The 27981-nt window shown below is 39.9% G+C and overlaps 6 protein-coding genes across 6 annotated transcripts in view; 3 read left to right on the top strand and 3 right to left on the bottom strand.

The window, feature by feature from the left end:
• Positions 1-5681, bottom strand: part of LOC308083576 (mutS protein homolog 5-like) — a gene marked incomplete at its 5' end in the record, with an annotated part of 9557 nt that extends 3876 nt beyond the window's left edge. Inside the window, 15 exons of the mRNA XM_080425890.1 lie at positions 1-33; positions 176-248; positions 448-576; positions 664-726; positions 862-1000; positions 1158-1203; positions 1292-1374; positions 1481-1516; positions 1628-1737; positions 2114-2235; positions 2361-2414; positions 2635-2715; positions 2852-2975; positions 3489-3622; positions 5639-5681. The exon at positions 1-33 is cut by the window's left edge and continues 77 nt beyond it. Of these exons, the coding sequence (XP_080282016.1) occupies positions 1-33; positions 176-248; positions 448-576; positions 664-726; positions 862-1000; positions 1158-1203; positions 1292-1374; positions 1481-1516; positions 1628-1737; positions 2114-2235; positions 2361-2414; positions 2635-2715; positions 2852-2975; positions 3489-3622; positions 5639-5681 (1270 nt within the window). The remainder of the gene's footprint in view (positions 34-175; positions 249-447; positions 577-663; positions 727-861; positions 1001-1157; positions 1204-1291; positions 1375-1480; positions 1517-1627; positions 1738-2113; positions 2236-2360; positions 2415-2634; positions 2716-2851; positions 2976-3488; positions 3623-5638) is intronic.
• A 998-nt stretch (positions 5682-6679) lies between these two features.
• On the bottom strand, positions 6680-9422 carry LOC308083575 (sialic acid-binding Ig-like lectin 15; the record flags this gene model as incomplete). The annotated part of the gene is made up of 5 exons (XM_080425889.1): positions 6680-6732; positions 6931-6978; positions 7887-7985; positions 8511-8873; positions 9074-9422. 5 exons carry the CDS (start codon positions 9420-9422, stop codon positions 6698-6700), a joined length of 894 nt encoding a protein of 297 aa, XP_080282015.1. The 3' UTR covers positions 6680-6697.
• Positions 9423-11944: 2522 nt separating this feature from the next.
• On the top strand, positions 11945-14147 carry LOC308084252 (sialic acid-binding Ig-like lectin 15). Its single transcript, XM_080426809.1, has 3 exons — positions 11945-12003; positions 12857-13246; positions 13630-14147. Exons 1-3 carry the CDS (start codon positions 11949-11951, stop codon positions 14046-14048), a joined length of 864 nt encoding a protein of 287 aa, XP_080282935.1. The 5' UTR covers positions 11945-11948; the 3' UTR covers positions 14049-14147.
• A 173-nt stretch (positions 14148-14320) lies between these two features.
• LOC308084041 (IgGFc-binding protein-like) lies at positions 14321-18825 on the bottom strand. Its single transcript, XM_080426512.1, has 4 exons — positions 18797-18825; positions 17980-18073; positions 16579-17709; positions 14321-16426 (listed from the first exon to the last, which is right to left on the bottom strand). The coding sequence occupies exons 2-4, from the start codon at positions 18038-18040 to the stop codon at positions 16014-16016; spliced, it is 1605 nt and encodes a 534-aa protein (XP_080282638.1). The 5' UTR covers positions 18041-18073; positions 18797-18825; the 3' UTR covers positions 14321-16013.
• A 2018-nt stretch (positions 18826-20843) lies between these two features.
• On the top strand, positions 20844-24105 carry LOC308084065 (uncharacterized protein). Its single transcript, XM_080426539.1, has 3 exons — positions 20844-20984; positions 22319-22509; positions 22789-24105. Exons 1-3 carry the CDS (start codon positions 20967-20969, stop codon positions 22937-22939), a joined length of 360 nt encoding a protein of 119 aa, XP_080282665.1. The 5' UTR covers positions 20844-20966; the 3' UTR covers positions 22940-24105.
• A 1598-nt stretch (positions 24106-25703) lies between these two features.
• Positions 25704-27981, top strand: part of LOC308083188 (sodium bicarbonate cotransporter 3-like) — a 45828-nt gene continuing 43550 nt past the window's right edge. The window contains exon 1 of the mRNA XM_080425393.1: positions 25704-25842. Coding sequence (XP_080281519.1) covers positions 25798-25842 — 45 coding nt within the window. The 5' untranslated portion in view covers positions 25704-25797. The remainder of the gene's footprint in view (positions 25843-27981) is intronic.

The raw sequence follows: 27981 nt of genomic DNA, 5'->3' as shown, positions 1-27981 counted from the left end.
GGAAGTCTGGCAACCCCATCATCTTCCTCTTCTCTATGGAGCATGTGCAGATAAAATGTTTTATTCTATGTCTACATGTGTGCTGTCATAAAACAACCTGCATTTTGAACAGAAAACATGTTTACTATTTTCAGAAAGCTCTAGTTTTAAATCTGGAAAGGAAGGGCACACTCACTCTCATCGATTGCAGGGTCCACATTTGGTTTAATTGTGAAGCGGTTCTCTGTTGCACTGCTCTCAAAATCCACCTACACAAAAACACATTCAAACAAATTGACACTCGAAAATTGCAGGAAAGAACTAATGAATGTGAAGATGAGAGATAATTCAATTTCATAGGAGTGCATACAGTACGTGTAATCAAATCACATACATATACGTATGTGTGGTCATACCACAAATGTTTGGGTGAGACAAAGAGAACAGAGATAGAGGGAAAGAACTCACCACCCTGCTGATGACAGAGGTGATGTATTGTAGGTCATCAGAGAACCCCTCACTGATTTCACGGAAGAGCTGAATGGACTGAGGCAAGATGCGCACTGTGTCTCTGATGCACATTGCACTATACACCGTCTAACACACAAAAACGTTGTAATATATTATGCATTGCCATGCACATTATTAACTGTCTGGTGACATCATTAACCAAATAGCTGTTACCTTGTAGAGACTCTGCCAGTCAGTGACTTTGGTGTGAGAGAGAGACATCCTGCGCAGCAAGGTCTACCACACAAACACAAACAAAATGGACATGCAGGGACACAAACTTCAGGAAAATAAAATGTTATCTGTGGTTAGTGATTTAGGTGATGGGGTACAGAGATGCACAGGAACCAGAGGTCATGGGTCAGAGTTTACTGGGATGTTCCTGATGTTGCGTAGTGTAGACTGCAGAGTGTTGAGGGTGTCAGAGTTGCGTGGCGTTGTGAAGAAACGGATCACTTCCTGCCTCCTGTTTAAAACTGCCAGGTCACGTGTTGGCCGCAGGAACCACTGACTGTGAGAGAAAAGGCCATCACTCACACTCACAACAAGGCCACAAGTACTGCTACATCAACAAATGCATCATAGAAAACTAATGGCATATGTTTCATTTTACGTCATTTACAGTACTTCCAAGCTGTGGTCATTTCTGTGTCTCAAGCAATTCTCACCGTAGCATTCTGGAGCCAAACTTGGACCTGCAGCGGTTTAGTATCCCTGCAATACACAAGTAAGGGTAAGAGGGAAGGGAAACACATACCACTACAAAGGTCTGGGGAGGTGCTGAAACATTGATGTCACATACCAAAGAGACTGAGTCCCTCCTTCTCGCCAGACTGCAGCTTGTACACTGATGGGTGAAGTTCTGCCTTAAAGATCTGCAGTACACTGGACACATACAGTACATGGTGATCTCTCTCTCCCCTCCTTTCTCTATTACGTGTGTGTAGCTGTGTACAGTATGTGTGTTGTGCACATCTTAGAATACTCTCACCTGTATGTGTCCCGGTCCACATACACCACATCTTTTCTATGAGAAAATTGAATACAACACAACATCACCATTTCAGAGAATAAATACTGGTTAAAATACAGGTCTCCCTGGTATTCTGTGAGTCATGACCCGCCATGAGTTTCTTACAGTGTGAAGGTCTGGACCTGTAAAATAGGAACTCCTACACTGCTGTCTTCCAGCTCCACTCCCACTCTCCTTCTGTCCAGGCATTTCAACAGGGCACCCACAGCCCGCAACTAACATGCACACACGCACGCACACACGCACGCACACGCGCACGCACGCACAAACAAACACACACACACACACACACACACACACACACACACACACACACACACACACACACACACACACACACACACACACACACACACACACACACACACACACACACACACACACACACACACACACACAGAGAGTGTTGAAGTGATGTGTGTAGCAAAGCAAGAAATCCGACCAGCAGCCACAGAGGCTGGTTGAAGTAGCCACTTAGATTACTTTACCTTTTTTACCTTTGAGTGTACAGCTGGTTACCTGCCATAGTGGCTTGCAGTATAAACTAACTTCCCAGCCACTGACAGTAAGGGTTCATTTTAATTTGCTCACCATAAGGGGAGAGTCGAATGAGATGCAGGAAGAAAGGTAGGACAGCTTCTCTCTTTCGGTGATGGAGGGAGGAAGGAAAGGCAGGTGGGCAGACAGTAGCCTCTGCTTACTGACCTCCAGACCTACACCGTGAGAAACATCACGTGGGAGCCATAGGGACAAGTGCAATATGAGACACAATCATACAATTATTTTTGTCATGCAAAACTAAAACCAAAACATTATGTTGCTTTTATTTTTCTTTTACCAAAGTCAACATATGGATAAGTCACCACCTCTGGTTTGTAGTCCGGATTGGAAGCTGTGATAACGAGGGAACAGAGAAAATTGCTGCTTGTGGATGGAGATCAAATAAGTGAAAGAATGGTTCATTTCATGAGTGAATAACTTTGAAGTTCATATGGGTAGACTAGAGAAACATTGTTCACTGTTATTGCTAGTTTGAACCACCTATAAGTCACACAGTATCAGAGATATCTATCAAAAACAATGCCAGTATATTTTGTGCATAATTGCCCCACCGAGTCTCTGCATGAAGCGAAACATCCTGCGCTCCTGCTTTGCACTGGTAATGATCACGTTGGGACTGACTTCCTGGAGAACTAAGATGACAGAATGAGACCATAGAGAAATAAGACGGAAGATTAAAAAAAGGTTAATAACAAGATACATTTTTGACTTGATTCATGAATAGTGCATGTTCTGAACATTAAACTGATCAATGCCATCGTAGTTCACCTCTAGACAGCAGGTGGAGCTCGTTGTTGTCAGGAGTATCTGTCATGTAATGCAAGGAAGAGTCTCTGCTGTCATAAAAGCACAGGCCCACCTGGTCATTCTGTGCCAGAACACTCAATAACACCTATGGAGAAGAGACACACACATCATTCATGTAATAGTGTATCATTAGACATGAAAGAGCAACACATTTTGACATGAACTGTGCTGTACTGTTCAGGCCGTGACCCCCCAAAATAATCATATTTGAACTGGGGACCCCTCCACCCTGATAAGCAATGTAGGAGTTGAGGTATTACTTCTTTTTTTTACTCGGTTCCACAGATACAATATTTTGCCTCTTTCTTATAATATTCGAGAATTTGGCCAATGTTTGACCAGTTAGTTTGTTGATTACTTTTTACGCAGTAATGGTCTGTTTCTTTGCTTTTTATTTTTCATTTCTTTAAGGTATTAAAAAGTGTAGACTGTCAGTTATCCATAATATATCGCCTACAATTTAGATACGAATGACGGTAGTGTCCACATACACCAAAAACAGCAGATCTACAAGCACGTAGATCAGCTATTTACGGAACAGGACACTGTCGGTCATGCAACTATAATATCAGGCTGTTAAGCCCACAGGGGGCCTCACATCTGGTGACTCTTCCTCCTCTTCATCTTGTCCATGTGGGTCGGTGGTGAGGCCAAAGCTTGTCCCTTGTCTTGGAGGATTCTCCTGAACATCCATTGTGTCCTGCTTCTGGTTCTGAATCTGCCTGCAGCGTCCTATGAGAAGAATAAGATAAGATGGCTACTGTAAGAAGCACTGTGGTGCTTCAAAATTGACTACTAGTAGGTACAAAAGTATTGGCATCAAAATATACTTTAAGTACCAACAGTAAAAGTACTTGTTATGCAGAATGCCCCTTTTCAAGTTTTAAAAATCTTTTGAAAATAGCCAATCTACAAGCTCACAACGTGTTGTGAGCTTGTAGATCTGCTATTTTCAAATAGCCAAAATAGGGCTGAAGTGGGTAATGTATGTTTTGTAATAATAATCTAAATCTACAATGTAACTAGTAACTAAGTTTTCAAATAATTGCAGTATAAAAGTACAATATTTGCCTCTGAGTCGAGATGTAGTGGAGTAGAAGTAAAAGTATTGGAAATTGGAAATACTCAAGTAAAGTACAAATACCTCAAAATTGTACTTTAAGTACAGTACTTAAGTAAATGCACTTACTTTCCACCACTGCCTAAACGCTGCCCCCACAGTTTATTGGTTGTCTTTATTATTCGTTAATACACTGGGAGTGGGTGTGTGTAGCCTATAAAGCCAAAAGCCTACAGACTGTAGGCTATAGTCTACTATACTTACCTCGAAAGGTTTTCTCTTTCAGTAGTTCTTGTAATTACAGTTCAAATGATATGGTTGTGAGATAGATATTAAGGTTTATAACAAGGTAAACAGAACTAAACAGCCGCTGCTTCATTCCCGCCCAGAATGTGTCATGTTTTACTTGATGCGCTCGAGCTGTGCAAGGTATCCCATAGCCTGCATGCATTACTGTGTCCCATAGCCCGGATGGACTCGCGGTGTGAATGGCTGGCTGATATATTATAACTGAGAGTGACAGGCATTGAACACTAATGTTGTTGAGCTGTAAATAAATATATTCACGTCATATTATAACACTCTGTAAAAAGGAATGTGTCATATCTCTAATGTGAAAAGTAGTTTTTAAAAAAAAAGTCTAGAGTTAGGCTACTGTTTGCCTATACTTCATACTTCTACTCCACTACATCTCAGAGGCAAATTAGTAGCCTTGTTTTATTTCTTTATTTTTTTTATTTACTTCACTTCAATTATTTGAAAACTTTATCCTTACTCTGGTTGTTGTTTGGAATCCATTCAGTGCACCAGCTATTTCTAGGCACCATAATCTTTTTTAATATGTATTTATTTTGTTTATTTATTTTATAAATGAGGGGCCAAATATCCTACATAATATTTTTTTAATTACATGTAAGGCCCAATACTTCTATAATTGCTACACATTTCTGCAAACCCTGTGATATCCAGTCATTTCGGGGATAAACAAGAAATTGAGGGGTAGGCTACATTTATATATATATATCTGATAATGATGTGCCGTGCATGTTCAGATATCCAACCATTTCCCATAGGCTACATTTATTCTTAATTTATTTTACATTTAGGAAAAACAGCAAATGCCCAGAAATGCCTGGTGCGCTGCACACCTGTACAGTATATGTGTTGATTTTAGGTGCATCATTCACCGTGCATGCATGCTTTTATAAAAAATAAAATCTGCTTGCTTTAATCATTACGTGCTAGTGCTATTATCGCTGTCGGCTGTTCGGTTTCAAAACCAGTCAGGAACAAACACAGTCCATCATCATCATCATCATCATCATCGTGATAAAACACCACATTGCATTGTAGCCTAGCTGTGCTAGATCTGATCTCCTTAACTCCTTCTAACGCTATGGACCAGAGCTAACACTACAGTAGTAGCCTAGGCTACCGTGATCCTGTGTACGCCCGTCCATTGTTCTATCCTCCTCATCCTTTCATTTGGCACATTGCTTCAGCGCGTTCTGTAATGAATATACACATAAACAGCGAAACAAACGAAGAGGATCAAACTTGGACTTTTAATAGCTAAGAACAGAAAAAGAAAATAGAACCAAAAGCGGCTCATAATTCCAGAGTGCGCACCATGCGCACACGCGCTGGTGACCTGACGAGACGCGTGTGGAGAAGGACGCTGACCGCACCTGCATCACCATAGGCAAACAACGCCCCTCCCTGGCAGCCCATCATTACTGCAACATTGACATGTGAAACCACAAGGTAGCCTAGTAGTCTCTAATTTCTCTACCACTGCATGACAAATTGATACAAATTGATTAATTGTCTTTTGTAACCGTGGTTCTCAACCTTTTCAGGCCGTGACCCCTCAAAATAATCATACTTGAACTGGGGACCCCCCACCCTGACAAGCACTTGGAATGTAGGAGTTGAGGCATTACATTTTCGCTTCCACAGATAAACATTGTGAAAATAGCAGATCTACAAGCTTGTAGGTCGGCTAATTTAAATAGTTTTGCCTCTTTCTTATATTATTTGTCAATTTGGCCAATGTTTGACCAGTTTTTATTGTATAGTTTGTTGATCACTTTTGATGCATTCAGTAATGGTATTTTTTCTTCCCACTCCACAAAATACAATGTAACTGGGCTTTGGATCTGAGGGAGTAGGATAGCCTACCGCTCCCATCACAAGCACAGCACAAAATACATTACATCATAATTGAATTACATTGTATTACACAAAGTAAGCTATAAGAGCATTTTTATATAGACTCCATCAGATTTAACAGAATAATCATTCTTCCTGTTCTCCTAATCAATCTCCAAATAAAGCATTTTATTGATCCTGCAGAGGCTAAATAAAATTCAAGTACCGGTAATTACATCAGCCAATAAAGGTATGAGGGTGCACTCTGCACTAACCTGACACCGTCAAATGGAAGAAAGCTTGCGACACACATTTTGTTTCACAGAAATGCAAATGAGATTTCCGGAGGGAGGGGGTTTACCAGGCTAACTCTGCACAGGTTCATAAAAGAGAGAGGGATCAGATTGTAAAGCATCATATGCAGTCAATTATCTAATCAGTAATGTTTGTGCACAATTCCATAAGAACAGGTCTTATGAACAAACAGTACATACAAGTTTGAGTCAGTAAAGAAAAAGTCTGAGTCTGTTAAAGTTTGTTTAATTAGATTCAGAATAATTGGTAATACTACAGCATTATTACAGATTAATATGGAGTTATTGTGGGATGTTCAGAGGGGAATAGATGACACCTGAAATGACAAAAGTGTGAAAGTCATTAATAATCCCGAATGTGAAATATTCTAAATAGGTATTCTCTCATTTCATGATTTGAAACCACACCTACAGTAGTATCCTGTTGTGCCAAAAAAAGATTGTTGCATTACACTGAACTTTAATATGTTATGGATGATATGGGATGATTGCAGGATCAAACCATATTGACTCACATGACTCATCACTGCCTTGTGTTGAGAATGGAAACCCTGTCTGGAGAGCTACAAAAAAAACAGTGAGATGTTTTATAATCTTACAATAAATGCATGTAATCTCTGTACATACGTCTGTCTGTAGTTTATGAATGGGCATAAAAGGGACACAGACAGACAGACAGACAGACAGACAGACAGACAGACAGACGGGTACAACAGGTATACTTGACAACAGGACTGATATACCCATATATTATTGTACTGATGATATCAGGGATCTCTGTATATGAGCATAAAAGGGACACAGGCAGACAGAAAAGGGACACAGGCAGACAGAAAAGGGACACAGGTAGACAGACAGATACAACTGGGTGGTGCATGCATTTCTAACTTGCATTGTTTCCAAGTAGGCTGGTGCCCAACGGGAACTGGTCTAATAATATGAATGCTTGTTCTATCACACTGAAATGTGTTAATGTGTTAATGTGTTTTGGGAAATTGGAATAATAAGACATTTGGGAGCTTGCACTGTTTGCATTGTAAAAGAACAGTGATTTTCTTAATAGGACTCACTAACCTGTGGTGATTTATCATAATATTACAACAAAGACCACATGAGATGCAAAGCTAGTAAGCTACAGAATAAAATCCTCAAAACAAATTTCACCATTTGTAACTTATAGTTTACAAATGAATGTAAATGGACCCATAAGGGTCAGAGTTAACACTGAGAACTTTACTGTGTAGTATCAAATGGTTTATGTTTAAGTATCTGTGAAAACAGTAGGCTATTAAAGCACTGCTCTCACTCATCTCAATATGTTGTTTAGTCACTTCACAAAGAAGAGTGCAGAGCAAATTAGTTGCAGACATTTCAGTGTGCTTTTTGAGTGCTTCCATGTTTAAATATCACAATAGGGGTAATGATAACGCTAGTTTGTCCTAGCCTATAGAGTAAAATGACAATGACTCACATAGAGGAGAGGAGGGCAGGTTGATGGTTGAATAAACCAACTGAAGCTCTGTAGCGTCATCTCTTTGATTGTCAGAGCTGCTCAACTGGTGGCTGTTCGCTGGCATGATTACAGATAACAAAATGTTATTTCTAAATAACATGAACGATAAGAAAAACAGTTTGTCATAGATACATTACACAATAATAACTTTGAATCATATAGGTTCAGTGACTTACCCATTTATGCATTATCATTAAATGGGAGAATTGTTAGATTGGGCTGTCAAAATATGAAATATAAAATGTAATAAAAGCATGCATGGCATTTAAACATGTATAGAAAGTTAAGTGCAAAGTAACAGCCTTAACTTTAGGGCATTTTCAACCACAGCAGTGACCCGTTGGAGAAGTAAACTATTTTCACATGTGGTATCTCCATATCAAGATGTCCTTGTGCCATTGACATAGTCTAAAAATAATATTTTTTGTCCCCCCCCCCCCCCCCCCCGGTGTTTTTATTGTGGCCTTTCTGTCACTGACATTCATCTTTAATGTTACAATGAGAGTGCATGATTTCATTAATGTCAGTACCCCCATGTTTACATTATCATGCCATGCAAAACAGTATAATGTAGCCACCTACCTCTTTTTCTCAGGTAGAAAATCGCCACGCCAAAGAGCAGCAGCAGTATTAAAGAACTCCCACACACAATGAGGCTTACTCTCAGTGTACTACTGCTAGGGAACTGTCTCTCCACACTCCCCAGCTGGTTCTCTGCCTTGCAGGTGTACACATCGCCCACCAGGTAGGGGACGGAGCTACTCAGCCTATAGGGCCCATGTTGTTTAGGCTGGACATTGTGATGTACTGCCCCCTTGGAGGAGGAGAACCACGTGATGTTTGGCGGAGGATTTCCCTCAGCGTCACAGTTAAGGTGGTGCTCTGTGGTGCCATCTGGACTGGGGGGGGTTTCGACCTGGGAGAGACTCAGGATTTGAACCTTTGCTGGGGGGGGGGGGGGGAGATGAAATGCTCAAAATAACACATTATTATCCCCTTCTAATATTACAGAGTCATTCTTCAACAACATCCTTTTTATGTTCCCTTTATGGCTTAAAATTCAATTAATAATGGTGTGGAGGGGATATTTGTGCACAGACAGTGTAGGTTACTGATAGGGATGAATGCCCCAATACAAAACTCACCTGTGACATAGATCTGTGTTTTCTTTTCAAAACTGTCTTTCCTCTGTTCCAGCTCTACACGGCAGATGTATGTTCCATTGTCCCTCAGCTCCAGCTGGTTGATCAGTAAGGAGATCTGTCCTTGTCTAGGGTCTCCATCCAGTGAATAATGCAGGTTGGTCCCAGATACACAGTCTGTAACTCCTCCCTGCGTGTTATTTTGCACTTTACATTGAAAGAACAGATCGCTGTTCTTTAACCATTTAACTGTGATCATCCCAGAGTATTCTACTTGTTTGGGGTGAGTGAAGGAACAGGGTAGGACTGCTTTACTCCCCCTGCTGCCGTTAACCACAGGTGTAACTGCCATGGTCCAGTCTGTGGCCTGTGATCCTGAAAGGATAGAGGTAAGATAGTGTCTTCAATGATTATATTTCGTCATATTGGTCATACTCCAATAATAATAATAATAAAAATAATAATGAACTTACCTCTAGAAATTATAATTGAGATAATAAGAAAATAGGACTGGGTGTGCATTTTCTTCAATTTAGCAGTAGAAACCAAAAGGTCTAATTCTATACCATGTCAAAAACAATAAGACACTCTGAAACAGTTGTGAAACACATGAAACCACCAATGTGGCTATTTCCTCTTAATACAAAACAGAAAGGAAGGAAATGGTGTGTAGCAATAAGACCGTTTGTGGGTGACTCACCCTGATTTGGAATAAACCAATGGTTTATTAAAATCCAATGTCCCCTTAGTGTGGTTGAAATCCTTTTAAAAAATCACCTCTCTTCAATCAATGTAAATGATAAGTATTTTTCTCCCCCCAAAAACACCACTAAAGGAGCTTTATAACATCTTCCTTTGCTATCTTTGTCCTCATTTAGTATTGCAGGATATATGAAGATGTATAAGTTTGAACATTTAGAACTACAAAACAGTACTCCTCTGAGCACTTCCGCCAGGCTGGGTTGCCTATACCCATAACTGCATATACTGTAAGTCGTGGGTTGCAGCGAGGATGCGAGGAAGCTGGGCATTTGTACGACATGTGGGGCAACCCATGCGCAGAAGTAACAGAGCTTTTGGAGGTGCGCTCTGTAGAGACCCACCCCTCACACATTTTGGGGTTTATTAGATGCTGCGTTCATGACACTGTATAGGTGTTTTTTTTTTAAAGAAATAGGCCCAGCCCACTGTATTTTAAGCCAATTACAGACAAACAGTATGGAAAAGCAAAAGCTTGTTTGACTCATTTTGACATGACTCACAAGATCCTTTGTACCTAATCTGGTGAAAACAAATCATGTTTCTGCCACAAAGAGTGTCATTTGTAGCATTTGTGTTACCCCCATATGGGTCTACGGGAAATCGCTTTTGGCTCTGCGTTGTTTAGAGGCCCCTCAATATGTGATTCAAATATGGGGTCAATTTGATGCTGTGTTCATGAATTTTGATGTTCATGACCTCGCATGGCTTCTCTCGGCACGCCTGCCTTGATTTCAAGTGGTGTAAAAAGTCATCAGAATCCGGCCTGGACCGCTGGCGTAGTGGTCCAGCCCCCCAGGCTCAGTGCAGCCTGACAGCGTGTCGTGAGTTCAAGTCCCGATCCCGACGGCCTTTGCTGCATGTCACTCCCCATCTCTCTCTCTCCCCATTTCCTGTCAGCCTATACTGTCCTATCAACTAAAGGCATAAAAAGCTCAAAACAAATCTGGAAAAAAAAGTCAGAATCCAAATGTTATCAGGAACATTTTTGTCATACTATAAAGGAGAACTAGAGATTGATAGGGAACTGGCCGTGTTTGGCTGTTGTCTTCTGGTTTTAACTTTGCGCTGAGCTCTGCCCCTTTGGAGCTTAATGACTATTTTGGTCACTCTGGGTTGTGAAACTCCCTGGTCATGAAACTGCCTGGGCTGTATGCCTGTGCTCCAGGTCTGCAGCCTCCCCATATAGAACTTTACTAGACTCTCCTTTAGCATGTTGATTGGTCTGGCCATGAATATACATGCCGGTATTGTGGCTCATAATGAACAAACACGCCAATAATTTAGCCAAATGATCTACAGTGTGATTGAAATGTATATCAATCATACAATTTTTCTCATTGTAAATGTAATTCTCATAATTCTTCGGCATTACTTACAGTACAACAGGATGCAATTATGTAACACCAATACTGAATATGTCATATAGCTGCATATAGTGCTGAATGCATAACGGGTAATGGTCCTACAGATATGCCATACTTGTTTTTTGCATTATTGCCATGGTAAAAGTCCTACTGGGGAGAGTAAGTTAATACAGTAGCAAAAATCTACACATTATTTGTATCATGCTTTCATTTCCTTTGCATGTACTCTTTCTCTCTTTCTTTCTTTCTTTCTTTCTTGTTTGTTTATTATGTTTTAACTTTATTTAGTATTGTTCCTGTCAGATAAATAAATGAAATAGCTATGGAAAAAAGAGGAGACAGGTCAGTGCAGGAAGACAGCAAGATACAGTATTTAATTTAACACTGCAGCAACAATGTTGTTTAATCTAACACCCAGAACAAGTGTTTAACGTAATACCCCCAAATAATTAGTCTTTGTTAAAAGGTCTTCATTCAGTGTTGAGTAGACTGTATATTTTCATTTTAAATGACATATTTGTATGTTCTAAATAGATTGGAAAGAATTAACCACATGACACTGACTGGGGTGATGGTGAGTCACACTAATGACAAACACACACACACACACACACGCACACGCACACGCACACGCACGCGCACGCACACGCACACGCACACACACACACACACACACACACACACACACACACACACACACACACACACTAAATTCTTCAACCTTGTTCTGTAAAGGTTGTACCAATCTCACAATGGATGTTCAACTGATCTGCTGCGTTCTGAGCCTGCTGTTGTCTTCAATAGAAGGTGAGCTTAGACTATATTGGCTATATTGTGTCTTTATACACAGACTTTATGGACACATTGAGCAGTGTACATACTACATACGCACTGAAATGCTCAACTTGATTGAAACACACATGCTACTGTGAGAAAGTAAAGTAAATACTGTAATGTAATCAAGTATATAATTATTGTACATATACCAGGGGGGTAAAGGGTATGCATTCACAACAGGTTCCTAACGCCAAATCAAATGGGTTCAGATCTGAGCCAAGTCTCCTGAGGAGGCACGTCTGAAGTCTGTCCTGGGCAGGAGTCTCCGGACGTAAAAACAGATGATGATGAAGATACCAGAGGGGAAAGAATGCTTTTATTACAGGAGTCAATTCACATGGTCATGTCAAATGATTGTCTCTCTCTTGATAAGTGCTGGATGAATAGCTACTGGTTAATAACATGCTCACAGTTGTTTGGGGTCATAACAGTCAAAAGTGCACTTTACATGTATTAGTAATTCTTTGTACTGTGGGGGATATGACATTGACATTCAGACCAAAAAGCATGCCAGGCTTAATGATAGACACATTCTCTTCATAGAGCTGTTTGTAGGCTACAGCTAATGAAACATTTTAAATTATTCAACTTTTTTTTTTAAGACTGATTGCTGTTTTGTTTGTGTCAAGCACATCGAGTTTCCCTGTAGGGCCTACTCTTCGCATGAACATGCAGGCCTATCTTTATGCCAAAGTAATGCTCCATCATATGAATACCAAAAATAGCAGATCTATAACTTCTCTACTAGTCACAGATGTGATGCAACGTATTGTGAGCTTGTAGATGTACAGTATAATAGTTTTACGACTTTATCCACCCCCAGGGCAGAGCTACAGTGATGATGGCTGGTCCATGAAGGTGCAGGCCGAAGTGAGAGCCATTGAGGGCTACCCGGTGGTGCTTCCCTGCTCCTTCAGCCACCCACAGCACACCCAACACTCCTCACTGCAGGTGGTCTGGCGTCTGGGTCATGGGCAGGGCTCCACCATTCTCTTTCACTGCACCAGCCACATCGTGTCTCAAACCTGTGATTCGGGACCCCAGCAAGATCAGCGGTACCGCCTGGAGGGGAACCCGCGTCAGCATGACCTCTCGCTGCGTATCAACAGCGTCGGCCTGCAGGACAGCGGCCGCTACTACTGCCGCGTAGAGGTGCCCGGCCACGACCACACCAGCTATGAAGATAAGATGGGCACAAGGCTCAGAGTGGAGGGTAGAGTTTTTTGTAAAATTTTCAGTCAATATCCAGTCTCCTGTTGCCTTTTTAACATCTAATTTTCTTTCATCTAATTTGTTCCCTATATTATGTTAACAAGAATTCTTCTGTTTATGCTTCTGCTTCTTCTGCTGGACTTGCATTAAATCCTGTCTGAACACTTCTCAACTTTTACCATATCAGTCATCTTTCATTGCCCCTCAAAAGGAAAATCTGATAAGGGCAGTTTGCCCTTTTAAAATATGTAGGCTATGTAGCTAAATCTTTTGGATGGAATAATTGAATATTGTCAAACATGGCCAGATGTGTGTGTAGGCACTGGTCTTGCTGTTTACGTCATAGTTTGGATTTCTTTTACATGCAGTGTTTGTGTTTTTCAGCTCCCCCAAAGATCCTTGGCCTGTCAGTAGAGGGCAATGAGGAGTCAGGCTACAGAGCCCTGTGTCAGGTCCAAGGCTCCCCGCTACCAGATGTCCAGTGGGTCGGTCCAGAGGAGTTGCTGGAAGGACTTGCCATTCCCCCCCTGGCACAGGGGTCTGTAGCGCAGCACCGCACCATCAGCCAGTTACAAGACGTTCACCCTGGACAGCAGTACACCTGCAGTGCCTCCAACCCATTGGGCAAGGAGCAGGCCACCTTGTATGTGCTGCCCCCCAGGCTGGAGCCGACCTCTGGGGGGACGTCTACTCCTCTCCTGTTCCTGATGTCTGTCTCTCTGGGGGCCAAGCTACTGCTTCTGCTGGGCGTGGGGGTGTGGATGGTGCAAGGGCGAGCTCAGTTCACATGTTGGTGGAAATGACCTTGTCTTTCAGGCTTCCTGACTAAACTAAACTATTCATCCCTAATGATTTATAACATAGATAACAGCAACAGATAACAGCAAACAAACATATGTCCAAACACGACCTTGTTTATCTATATAAGCCATACTTGTGCTTTTGAAATTTTGTATTACGTGACTTCCATATACCATATTACACCTTGCGGGGAGGATTTTCAGACAGAATTAATAAGCATGGGAAATAAATAATTAAATTCTACATTATTGGATTTGTGGCACTGACTTGTCGTCAGTGTCACCGTTTCCAAGCTGTACAGCATGGCTGGTCTTACTTCCATCTTATACATCTTCCTTCCAGTGGTGTAAAGTAACTAAGTACATTTACTCAAGTACTGTACTTAAGTATAATTTTGAGGTACTTTTACTTTACTGGAGTATTTCCAATTGTCTATACTTTTACCTCTACTCCACTACATCTCAGAGGCAAATATTGTACTTTTACTTCACTACAATTATTTGAAAACTTTAGTTACTTTGCAGATATACATTTTTACTTTATAAAACATACTTTAACCTTATTTTATACCTAGGCTATTTGAAAATCTGCAATCTACAAGCTCACAACGCGTCACATTGCGACGTGATGTGAGCTTGTAAATCTGCTATTTTCAAACATTTTAGTACTTTTACTTTTGGTACTTTAAGTACATTTTGATACCAATACTTTTGTACTTTTACTCAAGTAAATTTTGAATTCCGGACTTTTACTTTTAACAGAGTACCTCTACATTGCGGTATTTATACTTTTACTTAAGTAAAACATTTGAGTACTTTTTCCACCACTGCTTCCCTCTCACTCTTGCTGGTACCCTTCTGTCACGAATCACTCTTGACACTTCATCCATATACGTTCCACCCTGCCTGCACTCTCTTCACCTCTCTTCCACTACTTTGGATAGTTGACCCCAGGTAATTAAACTCCTTCACCATCGCTTCATACTTCTTCTTGCAACCATTGCACTGTCCTCCTGCTTTGATTCTTCGTCTCTCCATCTCTCTATTACAGTATTTGAATAGAATAATTGAATTTGTGAACAGTGTCTTTTGATTTACATTTTAAACATGGTATGCAAATAGATCTCTGGACAGTCGTTTTGGCCATAGTAGGAAAATACTCAGATGATGTTCCAACTCTTTGTTTTTATTTTATTTTATGAAAGGATACATGGCCAAAGTAACATTATCACAAAACAAAAGGCTGATGTTTGTTAAATGATTAAAACAAAAATGATCAGAAACCCATCTGATCAATGCGTGGGAGTACCGATCCATTTAGGTGATAGGCCTACAGTATATGGTTACAGGAAGGTGCAAACTTCCTGTTTCTGCTAAATTGTTTTTATTTCTTATAGTAAAAGTAGTGATTTTGTTTGATTCATGTCATCATTTTTAAACAATTACATAATGACCAGGTTCTTATTGTAAAAGAGGGCAAATGACTAGGCGGGTTTTGCAAACTTTTATTATTAATGATGATGATGTTCTTTATCATTATAAGTCTCCAGTCAGTCATCATATGTTACAAATAAGGTTGAAACAGTAATGTTACAAATATGGTTGATTACTTATACTACTCAAATACAGTAAATGTAGCCTACATCTTGCAGCATGTAGCCTAAATCAGGATCATCAATCATCATCACCATAATAGACTTTTAAGCCAATAAGCTTCACTCAACCAGAGACTGGTGAGAGTGAAAGTGAAATAGCTTGTTAAAACTGGGTGGATTTTTTTTTAAGTTTAAAACAAAACCTACATTTCAGAACCAATCCAAAGTCTTAGGGCAGCCCTTCATATACAGTAGGGACGGTGTTATAAGCAGTATAGGTCTATTATTCTATCAGCTACATTGAATTGAGATGTCACCATCGGTAAGCAGAGATCTCTGCTCGTCTGGCAACGCAAGACTACTGTAATCATCATCAAGTCAAAGGAAACAAATATGGGCTTCTGTAGCAGATAGGATGGGCAGCCTTACAGCAGTCCTCATCACTCCAGCCAAAGCCCTTGGTGGGATCGAGACTCATAATGGCACATTGGCCATCTTGAGGGGTGCCTGGCTCCCCCTCGGCCCAGCTAGTGTTCTCCACTGTTGTCCCATTTACCCAGTACCAGTTCCCTGTCAAGGAGCTTCGACGGAGACCGATCCATGCCTCCTTTTGCTCATCTGTCTTGGCCTCCATCAGCTTTGGGCCGATGTGTTGCTGTAACTCAGAGGTGACTATGTTCATCAGCTCAAGGCCCTTGCTTCTGCAGTATTGGACTGATTCAGGCCAGCCCATCTTCTCAGCTCCGATTTCCAAAGCTTCTTGAGTCACAACACAGCCCTTAAAGTCTGTTCAGGAGTTGAGATAGAGAGTTGAAGGAAAAAAACAGTTTAATTAACAGCAATACATTAATTTAATTGTAATTAATAATCTGATCAATTCACTATGAGTAACATTATTATTATCGTGATTATTAATATTATTTGTGTTATTATTATACCTGGATATTTGCTGATGCTAGAGGCTGCATTCCCAAAATAAAGACTTTCTTTTTTCCCAATAAAATAGACAGCTATTTTAGAGGAAGTGTGCCAGATGACATGTCTTTTTTGTGTCAGACCAATCTCTGCCCAGGAGTACTCTGTACCGTCCATCACCTCCCACCTAACATTTGACAAAGGAAGAGTCTCCAAGTGAACCCCATCTGTTTGGTCTTTGGGGACAACGAGAAGGGCAAAGTTTTCTATGTCTTGGGACTCTTGGAATGTGTTAAGTATAAAGCAAGAGGAAAAGTCTTGTATGGAGATGAGGCTGAGGAGCAAGCCAGGTCGGTAGAAGACAACAGGACTCAAGGTCTGCAGGGACAAGGCTTGAGGGCTGTAGGGTTCTGGACTGGGCTTCAGAAGTAGTAATGACCCACTTTCAGCATTTTCTGCCAGCAGTGGTGGCACCAAGAACTGCAATTTGAGCCCAGCCCTAGTTGGTGCCAGAGGGGTGGAAAGCATACCACAAGTGCAATTGTCTATGGTAGAGCATGGGTGACTGAAGAGGACTGCCACAGGTAGCACTGCCGACAAGCTCTGCATGGACTCACTTACCGCAAACTGAGCCAACTGATATGGACGAAGCAAAGCTTTCTGTGTCTTTGCTCCAACCAGAGTGACTGTGTTATCTTTGTCAGCATTGATGATGATAATTTTGAACGGGCCTCTCTCTGGATCACTTCTGTTCCAAAAGCCTTGTTCAGAGGTTACTTTGGGCCGTGATGGGATGTGGTACTCTGTGCCCAAGTTATCAGTTGGCACAACAAGGGCACTCTGAATACTGCCAGATTTTTTGCTGATCGCATGGACGACAATTGTTTTAGTGCTCTCAATAATGACTGCAGGACTGGTCAATTCCTGCCTTTTGAGCTCCATTGCTTCATTGAGTTGCAAATTAGTTGTCTCCCCAGCACTTAAGTCCTTTGTTTGTGTATTGATATGCTCCTTAAGGACGACATTAGTGTTGTCATACAGAGCTGTGATTATGATGTGATTCTCGGGTTTATTGGGATGATAATGAGCAATGTTCTCAGGAAAAGCAATGATGAAGTTTTTGCCACTGGTGTTTAGAGAGGTGGCTGTGGATTCTAGAAGAGAGACAGCAGTAAGACAGATTTTCATCTTAACCATCTAATACAGTATACTTTTGTTAACATGTATCCTATGTCCTTATCTCATACAGTAGGGACTGTATGAATGCATTTTAAGAAATGCCCAACTAATTTTAAAAGCATTTGTAATTAATATCAACATCATAATGTGGTTTTATGGATTCAAATTTAAAAGCTTATACAATACAGTAAAACGTGAGGTTATATGATAGTACTGATAATGAATTAAGTTTGGATGTGACTTACCTTCATTAAGGGCTAATAGGATAAGGAAAATAACCAGGCCCATTGTGGCAGAGAGGTGCATGGCAGCCAACCTCGTTCAGTTTGTTGCCAGTACCTAGAATTAGTTTAATGTAAAAGTATGAAATGTAATAATTGTTCATTACATTTACAATCACAATTATTAGTCATATTTTTTTAATGATCTCAGTCAAATGACAGGATTTTGTATGACAATATATGAAGCAATGGAAATGTACATGACTGAATATTTGATGCATATATGTTTACCATCAACAGCTACTGTTATCATACATTTTTGATAAAGACAATTATGTTCAGTTGCCTTGTTGTACATTCTATAGTGTTGCCATTTTTTGTGAAGTGAAATTGAAGGAAATAATATATATAAACATAAATTAACAGATTACCAGAAGTGACAGGGTCACAGGGTTTATTTTATTTTTGGTGCTATGGTTACTATAAACGGTAACTTAAATGTGTAAACTAAACGGTCAGAGAAGCTAAAATATTTCTTAAAACATGTATGTGTTTCTAATTATCAATTATATGACAAAAATATTTGTTTTCACCAAGAAAAGAAAAAGACGCCTATTGCAACAGTGATTGCTCTAAGGAAAGTAAAACAACTTAATATTATTTAAATTATTGACTGTCCACAGTTCTGTTTTAGAATCCCTTATATTGAATATGATATTATCAAAACATTGCTTTTCTTATTCTTTTTTATAAAAGAAACAAAAAACAAACAAAAATGTGTTATTTCTTGTTAAGATAGCCATCATTGAATTTTTACCTGTCCAAAAACAAAATGTCTCACCTGTCAGCAAGCCAGCTGTCTTCTACCAGCAAACAGGGAGCTGCTACTAGACTCTAGTGATATGTCCTCTTCAAAACAGGTGAAAATTTGGGAGTCAAATGCTGCGCAATTTGGTAGTCAAGAGTTTGGCACTTTGCATAGGATGGGCAGGATGCTGGCAGGAAGAGAAAACTAAGGCTTAAAGAGTCTAGCATTTACTGCTAACTGCTTAAATTGTGGGTATATTCACCTTTTCTCAGCAAGCCATTTTTATCATTGCTTACAAACATATCATGCAGATGTCAAAGGGTTGTTATGGTGGAGTATCCAAAATGTAAAAGTAATTTGGTCCAGTTATGGTTCTGACATGAGTCAGAACCATAGATATCTAGATATATCTAGATATCAGACTAGATATCTGTCTAAATATATATAAACTAACTAGATTTACCTCTGTGTGTCCATGATTTATTTTAATGTGTATGGTATAGCTACATGCCTAAGACTGCATATTTAGTTTGACAGTACCAGATGTGTCATCTCAAATTAATATTAAAGGCAATAATGTCAAGGTATTATCACAGCAATAACAATAATGATAGATTGGTGAAATTTAAAATGATCAAATATAAACCGACTTTAAGGAGGTCTCCTCTGAAAAGATGTGTAGCTAGTAATTTACTCACGCACAGCACAGGCCACAGACAAAACTGATTTTGAAAGTAAAATAAGCTCTCATTCAAATTAACGCGCTGCTCAAAGCCACTACCAGCCACCATCTGCCATATTGTCAAAACAGTCAATGTAATACAGTATCTGGATTAAATGAATTATATTTTCTTTTTGTGGCAGACAGAGGGCAGAGTGAGGGATTTTTTATCATAATGTTGCAAGAGGCTCACTTTCTAGTTGAATTCAGAATGTTCTTTCTTTTTTCTTAGGCTATTTTGGCGCTGTAAAATCCTGAGTGTTACTGGAACTCTGACAGTGTACAAAATGGAACCAAATGGACCCAACAAGTCCAATTGGAAACAAATGGACCCTCACATGTTCATTTGGTTCCATTTGTACACTCTCTAGTCTGTTCAATTAAAAGGATTTCACTATGTGGTATTTTCATTAAAAGGATCTTCTTAATGCTCAAAATGAGAAGGGTGTGAATGAAATAGCTTCTTTATTAGCATAATCTAGAGTGTAGGTCCCAGTCATATCATGGAGACACATGGAGAACAAAACGTTAACTGTTCAAATGGAATTGTATTGAAACATAGCCTATACACTCGAACCTAATTTTCATTATGTCAATTCGAAATGGCAACTCAAATGGAAAGTAGCTAGTAATAGCTTTAATTTATTCCAATAAATTCTGTATGAATGTATTTTTTCCCTATTTATTTTAATTTAATATATATGTAGATCTGTTGAGTCATTGTTAAGCCCTACAGCCCAACTACACGTAGCCCTGCCATGCTCACGCACGCACGCACGCACGTACATTCTCTGCTCTCTTTCTCTCCAGATTGTGTGCGAGAAACAAGCAACCAGTTCTATTAAAACAAGCCCAAAAGAAGCGACTTAGGCCACGTGACATGAGCACTTTAAATCTATCATCAGCTCACAGAGCTTGTAGATCTTAACATTTTAACACAAATCTGGTATGGGGGTCCCTGGCACAAAACATTTTTCAGATGGGGGTCCGTGTGGAGGCTGTGGACAAATACGGAATACAATTTGAGGGTCCTTGACATGAAATGTTTGAAAGCCACTGGTTTAAACAACATTAGGAAACAAGCCCAAATAACCGCAAGACCGCAACCCGCAACAACCAACTTTACAGAAGCCCAAATTCGCTTATAATAAGCGGACATGGCAACACCGTTTCTCTCTAGTCTATTTCCCCCTCTCTGCCTAATTTTGTTCTTGCCCAATAAGTTATGGTAAACAACTAAGCTGCCAGAGCCAATCAATGGCTTTGAAAGTGCCTATCTCTCTGGTTGGTAAGTGGTAGCGTCACTGGTGACAGACGAGAAGAGCCTTGAAGAAGAGCAGGAGCACCAGCAATCCAGTCCGTCCCTGCACCTGCACCATTGGCACTGACAGACAGTAGGCTACATTGATTTTATTTGAATTCATTGTTCATTCGTATCCTAGGCTACTGACTCCTTGTCCGCTTCAGACCTGACAGCACGGCATGACAACCTTTGTTAACGTAAGTAGCCTACCTTTCCCCCCTTTTTTAAAAACGTAATCTTAACACATATTTCACCTTGCTTATCGCAATGATTAATCTGACAGATATTCAACGGGGTTTCTTTTCTGTTTTTTATATACATACATACATATACATTTATATATTTATTTTCTGCACATGTGATTGTTTCTTTATGTAGGCTACTTGTTTTTCTAATATTTTTCACCTTTATTTTTCAATTTATTTTGTTTTATGATATAATTTTTTTGTGTAAAGCACTTTGAGTTGCATTCTATGTATGAAAGGTGTTATATAAATAAATATCCTTATCATTAGGCTATAGCTCTTGGCAGCAGTAATTTAGCAAGGTTTATCCTTTTTTTTACAGACTGTGGTTATGATTATAGCATATCCGTTATGAAAACTAAAGAGCCACTAAATTGTTTGATAAATAAGAACCTCAAAAGCAGAAGTAGGCTACTGCCTGCGCAGAACCTTTATTGGGTGGTTTAAGGCTTTTGTGTAAACTGCAACTTTTTTTTTTTTACAGTGTTTGTCACTTTAGGTCTATAATTATTATTTGTAGTTTACTGATAAGTCCTCAGTATCCTACAGACATTTTGAGCCAACATATAATGAAAGAGACTAGCCAAGATGTGAATATGCACAAAACTCCAACAGACAGTGGATTTTTTTAAAATTATTTCATGTTGAGGTGGTCCACCACAATAGAACAAGAAAATGACTGCATTAAAAAACAATTTATACAAAGGAAAAGTCACACATGAATTAAAAACAGTGTTAAGATGAATACAAGAGATACATACAAGAGATACATAGAATACATGGAAATGTAGAATAATGCGGCAAACCTGTCTGTTTACAGGCAAGTTAATGAAGAAGTGGGTCTTTGACAAGTTCAGGGCCTTCTGGGAGCTGTCCTGATATTCTGTTATACTTGCATGTGTATATGCCTGGAATTAGAGCAGCTATAAAAACACTGCATGGGCTCTAGGGTTATGTGTTGCATCAAGGCGGTTCATAACATGCCATTTTGACTCTAATGGGAAATTGGATGAAAATCTGTCATATTCTTTAGTTTATAAATTCATTTGTAAAACCTCATAATCATTACAACATAATATAATTCATATTTAAAGGGTTACTCAATCATGACCAAAGATCATGCATATTGGAATGTGTTACTTAAATCTGAAAAGTACTGAGTGGTGCACACGTTGTTGTGATCCAAAAGGTCCCTTTATAACGATATATGTTTGTTTTTTAAATGACATTCTGAATCTGGACATTCATACTGGAACTATCATATTCCTCGGTTCTTTGTCTTTTAGCTGGCGTCGTGTCATCACTGTAACTTGTCCACTACTAGACATGGTCTGGTCTACAGAGACTCCCTTTCAGCTCTGTCCAGGAACCTCATGGGTCCTGGTTACTGTTACAGACCTCCTTCTCTGGTCCCACGTCTGCCTCTGGTGGCCCATCGGTCTTACATTTACACCAAACATGGCTCCAAATTGCAACGGTAAGGAAAATCGTGGTGATTGGGTCCTGCATTCCTCAGCTGCCATCGTTTTTAGAATAGAAAAGATAGGCTGGGATCATTGACAGCCTAAGTGACTCATAGAATTTTAACAGACATTTGACTGGTGGCTGGTATTGACAAGCTCTCTTGAAGAGTAATCGGAAGAAGAATGCAAGCATAGTAATAACATGATGAGCATATCACTAACCTGTTCACATTGCTAATATTAATGAACTGAACACTAAATATTGTTACTGCTGTTTCTCCTTCCTTCCTCAGCAATCTCCGAGCACATCCCCCAAAAGCCATTACTTTGGCTCACTCTAAACCAGCCAACGTGAAGAATTTTGTCTTTTCCCAGCTACGCAAGCTGCTGACACTACGTCACACCAAGAGGTGCAGAGAACAAGGTCATAACCTTCTAGTCTGAACCATAGGTTCCACGACATACAATATACCATACCAGGTGATGTTTTAGATTCTGCTACCCAGTAGGCTACTCACCCATAGGAGGTGTCATCCACCAGAGGGCACTGCAGTGGTTCTGTTGGACAGGTTGAGGAGGTTTGTGAGACTGCAATGCAATAAGCCTTCAACAGTTGTAACATAGATTGGCCATAGAGTCACTCTATGGTGACAAAAACAATACATTTAGTCTCCCAAGTCTCTAGGCTGAGCAGTGCCAGTGTTGGTCATGTTGGGAAGTTTCTGACTGACAAAGGAGCATTTTATAGAGCTTTGGATCATTTCATTATACTTTCACAGTGGCTATAATTCAGTGTGCAAGCAACATTACATTACACGTTGAATCAAACAAACACTAGCACTGATTAAGCCTAATTTGTTTATGTGTTGTTGTTCATATGAAAAGTGTATTTTTTGTTGTGTGACAATTTGACATCAGACTAGCAGTATTTGATAAGTGATTTAATTGAGAATAATTGAGAATAATTTGGCTTTGCATTAGCTTTACTCTGAACTGTTGAATGGATTCAGAATAACTGTACCAACTAGTTAGTGCCTACTGCTACTTTGAATATGATTTGAATATTATGAATGTGATCTAGATTCTACACTGTTAGGGTGTTAAGGGAAATTACTTTGTACAATCATGTTTGCAAAAGCAAAGTGTAATCCATGTGATGCAGAGGAGAAGCAGATGATACTTGATTTGTCACATAGAAATATATTAAGTCTGTACAGTGCTGCTAAAACAGAACTATACCTCAAAAGAATATATATATCTGCATTCGTTTTATGGTGTTTATGGAGCATTTGTGACAATATATTAATAATAATGCTAAATGTTTTTATTTTTCTGCTTAAAAGTATGTAATTGCACTGAAAATAGTCAATATGCTCATCTCAGATGCTTTTGATCTGTGGCAATGCCACCAGAAATAGTAGCAACTATCTTTCTCTAACATGGTAAACAATAGTTAATTCAAAATTAGCAGATAGCTTGTTCCTACCACTCAGGAGGGTGATTCAAAACGCTGCTTTTAGAATGAAAGTTTTCATTTGACTACAGTAAAGATGTGGGTTATAAAGGTCTGGATAACGTTGTATTCCAGGGGTCAAAGGTCATCTACAATATTAATTTTAATCCCAGAAGGGGCCCTTTGATGCTTGCTGAGAGCCTATATTAAATCCCTTAAGTTAATAAAACCTACCTGCAAAACTGGACCACTTCCTGTGCTGCTTCTCTTCTAATGCCATCTAATTCTACAGCATAATTTCCAGTAACTAGCAATGTAATCTAAAATAAACAAGAAATGTGCATGAATGCGTGGACATACTCATGCATGCATGAACACACACGCACGCACGCACGCACGCACGCACGCACGCACGCACGCACGCACGCACGTCGCACGCACGCACACACACACACACGCACACACACACACACACCCTGGCACATTACATGCACGGAGACACACACAACTGCTCTGCTACTAGAGTTCTGCAGATCTGGTATTTTGGCGTTGCTGCATATTTATTATTCACCATCATTTTTTAAGTTCACTGTAGTAGTGGGTGGCATCATGAAAGCATAGGATTGGTTAGTTATATATAAACTGAAGAATTTTGTGACAACATGAGATTTCCACCATTTGAAAGAAGTTACATCTTCTCTTATAATGCTTGACAGTAATGACTAATTGTGACACTTTTAAGGGTCATGTAGGATACAGTAATGGAAGGACAATTCAGAGATAGGAAGGGAATCCTCTGTCGACAAAATGATCCCTTTTAGAAACAGGACTTCAGATAAGATAATGAATGATTAACTCCCTCCAACATGAATAAACCACGAAAACCTTTTATTTACTTGTAAATAATGGAAAAAATAATAATAATAACTCTAGTTGTAATGGATAAGATGTTGTCACATGTTGACTTGTACAAGTCATCAGGACTGCCTAATGAATAAGTATCTAGAAGGGATTGAGAATGACAGAGCTTTCTCAGATTCAGGTGTTAGTTGATTTACTGTGGTCTTTTAAAGAGGCTTATTGGTGATTAGCCAGTTCATATTTGAGTAGCATTCCCCCTTGCTGGCTTAATCCTGATGGATTACTTCATTACTCTACATGCCCTGCTTCTCAACCTGTGAGCCTTGAGATTTTCAAGTGGGCCCTGATCAAGAAAAGGTTGAGAACCACTTCTTTACATTTTTACCATTTACAAAAAAAGAGCTTAAGTTTGAGGTCAATTTGTAGGTTATCACTTTATGGAATAAAAAGGTTAAATGTGGCTGCCTACAGCTGTGTGTGCCACTGTCCCTCCTACACCTTTGTGTTATAAAAGACATAAGTAGGTCTGTTAAACAGAAGCTGTGGTTTAATTACTTCTCCAATCAAATGTTGACAGGTTCTTGCTACAATTCACATCAATGTGAACCAGATGCCATGCCAGCCCATCCACAGCCCATTCATAATGTACAGAGTAAACCCATGATGATGGCCCATGGGAAAGACCCAACGGACTGAAATGAGTGATGAAGGATGTGATGCTTTGTTCAGCAGGCTGGCCTCGGCGAGCACAGCGCCCGCCCCCCTCACTCCCCCGACCAACCGTTGGCAACCGTCAAACAACTGCTTCGATGTGGGGAGACACTACAGCTGTCGCTCAAAAAAAAACGGGGCGGGTTTAATTCGTACTTATATTTGCCAAGCAGTTGTAAAGTAGTGGAGGTGGCTGACACGTCAAAGGAAGGGGGCATTTGGCAGTTGTTTCCAGCTTCTAATTCTCCCAGAGGATAGAAATAAACGGGCAAGACACATGGAGGAAGATACCAGCGAACAGATGCGACCTCTCCTGACATCAGTAGGTTCACTACTTTTCCTCTAGTCTACCTTTTAGCTGACGGCTAGCGCTTCACTTTAGTAGCCTGCTCATCTATCAACGAATAGGAAGAAAGAAGAAGGGATGAGTAGCCTACTAGAGTAGATCTGGTTGTTTTCTGTGGACTTGCCTGGACTTCACTTGGTGGAGTCCCCGTTGAAATCGAAGTGTTGGTGATGCGGTGTAACTTATTAACCGGGGTTGGACGAGCAGATGGAGGTTATAAAGAAGAGTAATGTAGCTTTGCCTTTGTTGCCTGGGGACCATGCTTATGCCAGGAAGTGGTTATCGCCGGTTTCTGTTGAAAGGGTGATTCATACAGACAGGCAAATGATGTTGGGGAGACAATGAGAGAGCATGTGCTCCGCTCCTCTGCCTGGTGCCTGACTAACAGATAATCACACAAAGAATTGTGCTTTTATAGTATTTAGAGTAGACTACTATTTGTACATTACACGAGAGAATCTGCATGGGCAAGTTTATCACTGTCTTCCTTTCTTCCACTTGGGTATGAGAGGCTGAGAGCTAATATGGACCTCTATACAGAAAGACTACTTTTCTCTATAGAAATGTCCACAGCAATTTGAAGTAAGTTTTTCTATGATCTTTAGCATTGTGATTTTAATCTTTCAAAGTATAATACTTGTAAAATATTCAGGCTATTGTAGGCCCTGTGACATTTTCATTGGTCCAGCTAGTATGCAGAGAGATGTCACAAGAAGTGTGACCATTTACCCATGGTGGTCTGAAATGCTCTGCGGACAGGACACAGGAGATGATGGAGATTGATTAATTGTTAGGTTATCAACATAAATGCTCTCAAATACAACTGTCATATGCTCCTATTACACTGGGATTCATTCTGTCTTGTGTGATATTGGCTCATCAAGGAATGGCCATGAGTCAGTGTTTATCATCTTTCTGTCTCTCCAGTCAGTCTCGTACATTCACCTGGGCTAATCCTCCTTTACTTTCTGTTATTTTTAAACTGTGAGGTTTATTACAAATTTAAGGTTGAAGTTGATGCAAATGTAAGGTTAAGTGTTGCATTTGAACATTTAGTATTTCATCTCCCTGAACATAAGGAAGATGTGCATGGCACAAGATTCTATCCCATCTATTCTCTATTAATATCTTGGCTAATCTAATCTGTGTCTTCTGCAAACATTTAGTGTGTGGACAAGCTTTTTCCTTCTAGTCAGGCCCTCTACCCCATCCATTCTACTGTGTTTATGGTCCGCCTGTATCATTAACAGATGTGGCTGTTCTAATGCCAAGCAAACTGGACTGAATTCCTGGATAATGGTGTTGCCAAACTTGCATTGTTCTTAAAGTGAGGCATGACTTTGTCAAAGAATTCATGTTATTCCTGTGGTCTGAGACTGTCCCATGAATGTTTGTGAAGATCAACAACTGTCTCTCAAAGCTTTGAAATGTATACAAACCAAGACTCAAACCTACAGTATGTTGTTGTTGATGTAAATTCTGGAGTTTCTCCATAAACAAAATAGATTGGAGCCTGTTTTGACTCAAGTAAAGTGTGCTTATGTGCTATGCTCAAGCAAAATGTTATTACTACTTAAATACATCACAGGTTTGAATCCTTGTTCCCTGGATTTGGATATGAGTTCTTCTTTTAGACAAAATGTATTCTGTTCATATACCCTTTGTCCTGTACCCCACACACACACACACACACACACACACACACACACACACACACACACACACACACACACACACACACACACACACACACACACACACACACACACACACACACACACACACACACACACACACACACACGTGTAACCAGTGTCTAGAGAGGCCTCCCAAGTGATGCACCCTGATGTCAGCAAAACTACACTCTTGAGGCCAGATGATCTCTGGTGGAATATAAGGCTCTACTTTTTGCTAGAATGTAAACTGGTTCAGGAAAAAAAAGTGCTGTCCAAACATTTCACTGCTTTGTTCAGTGTGTTATTTCCACATTTAAGAATACTTTGAGATTTTTGCCCTGCTAGCGGGCCAGCGGCAGAACTTTATTTGGCTGTACCCGTCGGTCAGTCCATCCACACTTTCATCTCACAAGATATCTTGTAAACTATAGGCTACAGT

The sequence above is a fragment of the Gymnoscopelus braueri genome (assembly GCF_963280865.1).
Source record: "Gymnoscopelus braueri genome assembly, chromosome: 4".
NCBI lineage: Eukaryota > Metazoa > Chordata > Actinopteri > Myctophiformes > Myctophidae > Gymnoscopelus > Gymnoscopelus braueri.
This window is presented reverse-complemented; position numbering and strand designations above follow the sequence as displayed.